Source organism: Nestor notabilis, unplaced genomic scaffold (assembly GCF_000696875.1).
Source record: "Nestor notabilis isolate BGI_N333 unplaced genomic scaffold, ASM69687v1 scaffold11711, whole genome shotgun sequence".
NCBI classification, from domain to species: Eukaryota; Metazoa; Chordata; class Aves; order Psittaciformes; family Psittacidae; genus Nestor; species Nestor notabilis.
In genome coordinates, this window is record NW_009915198.1 from 7,324 (window position 1) to 12,182 (window position 4,859).

At 56.3% G+C, this 4,859-nt stretch overlaps 1 protein-coding gene across 1 annotated transcript; it reads left to right on the top strand.

The window, feature by feature from the left end:
* Window positions 1-730: 730 nt before the first annotated feature.
* LOC104413100 (microtubule-associated proteins 1A/1B light chain 3C-like) lies at window positions 731-1,766 on the top strand (the record flags this gene model as incomplete). The annotated part of the gene is made up of 4 exons (XM_010024013.1): window positions 731-782; window positions 859-914; window positions 1,044-1,150; window positions 1,539-1,766. Coding segments are annotated over exons 1-4 (443 nt in total), but the record flags the coding sequence as incomplete, so codon positions are not given.
* Between the last annotated feature and the right edge of the window lie 3,093 nt (window positions 1,767-4,859).

The following is a 4,859-nucleotide window of genomic DNA, read 5'->3' on the forward strand; positions in this document are numbered from 1 at the left end:
GACCGCCCCCCCCCCCGGCTCCCTTCTCCATCAGCGCTGAGCAGAGCAGCCTCAGCCCATCAGTTATGATCTAATCCATGGTGGAATCGTTCCTCCAGCTCCTGCATGGGGCCAGCAGCTGAAGCAGGAGATGGAAGAGCATTAGAGAGGCAGCAGGTCCCAGCACACCATGAGAGCAAGTCCTGCTCTGCTTTGCTGTTGTGGCCACTGGGGTACACTGGGGGTGCTGGGCTGGCACCGGGTCCTCTGTGCACACACCAAGTCCTGCCCTGGGGAACATGAAGCTGTAATAAACATGTCACTGGTCGGGTGGGACAAGGAAGGACTTGGAAGCACTGGTCCCTTCTGATGGCACCAGCATCACCTTCCTCGTGGTGCCAGGCTCCAAGCCCCTGTGTCCAACCCGTCCTTGAACACTGCCAGGGATGGGGCAGCCACAGCTTCTCCCTTCAACCCATTCCACTGTCCCAGCACCCTCACAGGGAAGAACTTCAGCTCAACTCTTCATCCAGCTCCCACCCAGCCTGGATTTGTGTTTATCATTAGCAAATACAAAGGAGCAAACCCCAGATCTTCTCTTCTCTCTTCCCTTCCCTCCCCTTCCCTCCCAGCAGAGCCCAGCTCCCTGCCAAGCATCCCAGCTCCTCCCATCCCATCCCAGGTGCGGCAGGATGAGCCTATATCAGGAGCTCTTCCAGCAGCACCTGCCTGGGGTGGGTTCTGCCCGAGGATGCAGCCTGACAACAGCAGCTTCTGCCCCTTCAAGCAGAGGAGAAGCCTTGGTCTGTCCCTGGGGCAGAGGGAGCAGCAGGGACACAGCGATGGGCTCTGCTGAGTTCCTCCTTTTCCCTTCCACAGCTGCCAGGATGCAGGAAGTGGCAGAGATCCGGATGAAGTATCCCAACAAGATCCCGGTGAGGCCCCATCGCCTTCTCTCTGTGTCCACCAAAGCAGGGAGAGCCTCTGCTAAAGGCTTTATGGCTCCGTTCTGAGGAGCAGACCCAGCGCCTGTCTCGCCCTCCAGCATCTCCTCCCTGCTGTAGGTGGTTGTGGAGCGCTACCAGAATGAGAAGACTTTGCCCCCCTTGACCAGGACCAAGTATCTGGTGTCTCAGGACCTGCCCCTGTCCCACTTTGTGGTTACCCTGCGGTGAGTGGCTCATGTCAGAGGCTCCCAGTACAAGGAGGGGGAGTGTCCACAGCCCAGTTTAGGTCCTAGGAACCAGCTTGGCTTGGAAGCTCCTTTGGCTGCTCCACTAGGCAAGGGTTTAGTGGGTGTTTAAGCTTAGCCTAATGCAATTAAGCCTTTGCAATTAGCACTTACAGCAGCGTTCCCCTACCCTTGCTGGGGTGAGAGGTGACTCTCGGAGGCTCTTCATGCCTGTGGATGGGTGGCACCAGAGGGACACGATGCTGAAGCTTGGTCCCATTGGGAGAAGCCATTAAACAGCAGAACTGGAGCCATATCCCGATGGATGGAAGCTCCCCGGCGCTGGGCAATGCTCACTCACACGTTGCCTTCCCCTTCCTCCCTGCAGGACACGGCTCTACCTGGCCTCCTCCCAGACCTTCTACCTGCTGGTGAACAACAAGGGGCTGCCGAACATGTCCATCACCATGCAGGAGCTCTACCAGGACAACCAGGACGAGGATGGCTTCCTCTACCTGACCTATGCCTCTCAGGAGATGTTTGGCAGCTTTTCCTCCATCAACCCACCGGCCAGCCCCGTGTCCTTGTGGCTCCTCCTTTCAGGCCGCAGATGCTGGTGAGGTTGGGATCTATCACCCTAAACTCAGCTTAAAACCTATGGGGAGCCCTGGATTGTGGCTGGACAAAGCTCACCTTTGTGATGGTCTCAAACCCTGCTTGATCCCTCCTTAATCCTCTGCCTTTAGCTACAGATGATGCTCCCAGCATGGCAGAAGATGGGGCTGGTTTACTTGGACCCCCAGGGAGGTGATTCCTCGAACAGGGCTTTGGAGCCTGTTGTCCCTGCTCCGAAAGCTCAGGCTCCTCCTAAGCGCATCCCCTCATGGGATTGGGGATGGGGAGCTCCATGGGTTGGGTTTAAGCTGCGTGTGGTCTATGTTCCTGAGATGGGGAATAAAGAGAACTCCGCTCGTGCCTTGCGTTGAAACCAGCCTTAAGTGTGGGGCTTCAGCCCTGGTTTTGCAGCAGCAGAGCCTGGGGGTGTCTGGGATGTAAGAGCCAAGTAGGGAAACGGCTTTGCTCCCCCCCGTTGCAAAGGCAGAGGGGCAAAGAGCAGGTCCCCGTCTTGCTCCCGTGCTCAGAACAGGGGGGCTCGGCTCCTCTTCCCCCCATCCATCACCCCAAGGACCGGGTACGGATGCGGAGCTGAGCTCGGGCTGAGTCACAGACGCTTCCTGCCACACTGATGCTGCAAAACGCCCCTTCAGCACCGAAGGCTTCCCTGTGAAGTGCATCGTCACCCTGGGCAGGGATTTCAGGCACGTTTCGCCTTCTAATGCTCATAAATAAGCCCTAAAATGAGCTGCCACAAAGGCAGGAGTTGGGGCTTTGATGTGCTTGTATGAGACAAGTCCCCCCGCCCTGCACAGGGATGTTGTGGTGTGTCGTCCCCCCCCGCATGGCTGCACCCCCCAAACTGCAGCAGGAGCCTTTCTTTGAGGGCTTCAGGCTGAGTTTGGGCACCAAAGGGGTGGGTTTGGGGGTAAGGGTGAGCTCTGGTGATGGGGAGCCCGGTTTTGCATCTTGGGGTGCTCCTGGTGCCTGGAAACCCAGGCAGGAGCGTGGGGATGTCTCTGCCTATGGAGGGGGGAACGGTGCATCTCCATCACTCCCAGCCTTTATCCCTGCCTGTTATCCTGACTCCTGGAGATTCCCAGGGTGATGTCTGGAGGCAGCTCCTTGCACAGGCACCTTCCTGCTTGGATTCTTCCTTCCTGCTTGGATTCTTATTGCTAAGCAAACACGGGTTTAAGCTGTCAGCTGTGGCTGACGCTCTCACCTCAACCTGGCTGAGCAGGGAAGGGGCTGGCATTCCTCATGCTGTTTGCACACACACAGTCCCGTTCCCTCTTGGCATCCTCTTGGGAGCTCTCTGGGACGAGGACTCTCTGTCCCATGTGTTTATGTTATTTATTAGGGTCCCTGCAGCCCACAGGGTTCAACCCTTTTCCAGCCTGAATTCCCTTTCAGCATCCCTTATTTTCCCTTGGAGAGATGAAAACTGCCTGGAAGCCCTCAGGCTATAAGGAAAACAGGGAAGCGACATGCAGTAGAGGGCTGGGGTTGCCTCCATCCATCCTCCCCTGTCCCAGGCTTGCGGCACAGCAGGATGGATGGGGCTGGGGTTTGCTGGGTGAAAGCCAGGGAATTGCTTTGCAGGAAGCTGCTGCAGCCCAGAGGAGCGGTTGGAAGCGAAGGGGAGCCTGGTCTGGCTCACAGGGTACCCCTGAAGCTCTCAGAGCATCACCCCACAGTACCTGGAGAGGAAGGATGGGGGGGAGTTGCCCTTCCCCGAGGCTCAGTTACAGGTTGAAGTGATGCTGAAGGCTCCAAGATGTGGCACTGATGGGGTCAGAGCTGGGGGCTGCAGCACAAGAAAGCCCGGATCTCCAGAGATAAAGAGCTTTTCTCCTCATCCAACCCCCTTTCCTGCCCTGTTCCCTCTTTCCCTCATGATGGGGAGGGAAGGGAAGCCCCCAGAAGCTGTTTCCTTTCAGATGTCTCCATGAAGATGCATCCTGCAGGGAAGGCTGCCATTGAGATGGATCATAGGGCCATGGGTTGGGTTGAAGCATGAGCCCAGCCTTGATGTTCTCTCCTCTTTGGAGCCAGTTTTCCACCTTTATTTGTCCTGGGATCCCCCCAGGGCTGTTTAATTTCAGAGGCAGATCCAGGCTGACCCGGCAGCAGTGATTTCCTGCCTGCATTCGTCCTCATTGCCTTATACTAACAGTGAATTCACTTCCAGTCACATCTCACACTATTTATAACCCACAAAAGGGAATATTTGATACCAGAGCAGGAACTTGGACCAGGCTGATCTGCCCAAACCTGCACCAGGACCAGGGCTCCAGAGCATCCCCTGCACCAGCACCAGGTCCCCAGAGCATCCCCTGCACCAGCACCAGGCAGGTCTGTGGTACCCAGAGCATCTCCCCAAGTGAGTATCCTGCTGGAATCAGACTTGGCTTACACCAAGAGGAGATGTGAGGAAGCAGAAGCAATCCCACACATCCCCAGGACTCCAATCTGCAAGTGCCCCCCAGCAGCATTGGAAAAGCAGGATTTTGTTTGGGCTGGTGCTTGTTCCTGGGTCAGCCAGTAAGGAACAGCTTGGGAATGACTCACCTTCCCTAGCAGGCAATTAGCAGCAGCTTTGCAGCTCAAGAGCTGTCCTGCCTCTCAGCAGGCTGAGGTGAGAGCCAGATTCAAAGAGATGATGGAAATAAACCACCAGCGCAGGACAGATTTAAATCACAGCTTCAACATCCCAATGGGAAGTGCTGGGATGAGCCAAGCCCGGAGCCAGCAGGACCCACAACTCCCCCAGCATCACCCACGGAGGATAAAGGTGGCCAAGAGCAGAGGAGAGACCCAGGGGGAGCATCGCAGTGTCTGCGCCAAGCTCCACTGACGGGGTCCAAGAGCATCCGTTCATGGAGTTATGGATTGAGACCTTCCAGGAATCCAGTGTTGTCATTTCCATATGGGTTATTAAGGATTAATGGGTTTAGGTGGGATCTGGCAGAGGGGGGGAGGCACCATCTCAACTTGTGGGGTCATTTCACTGCTGAGAAGTGAGGAGCAAAGCCGTGGCACAGGAGGGCTCCAAATCGCTCCATTAACACTACTGCTAATCACATTACTG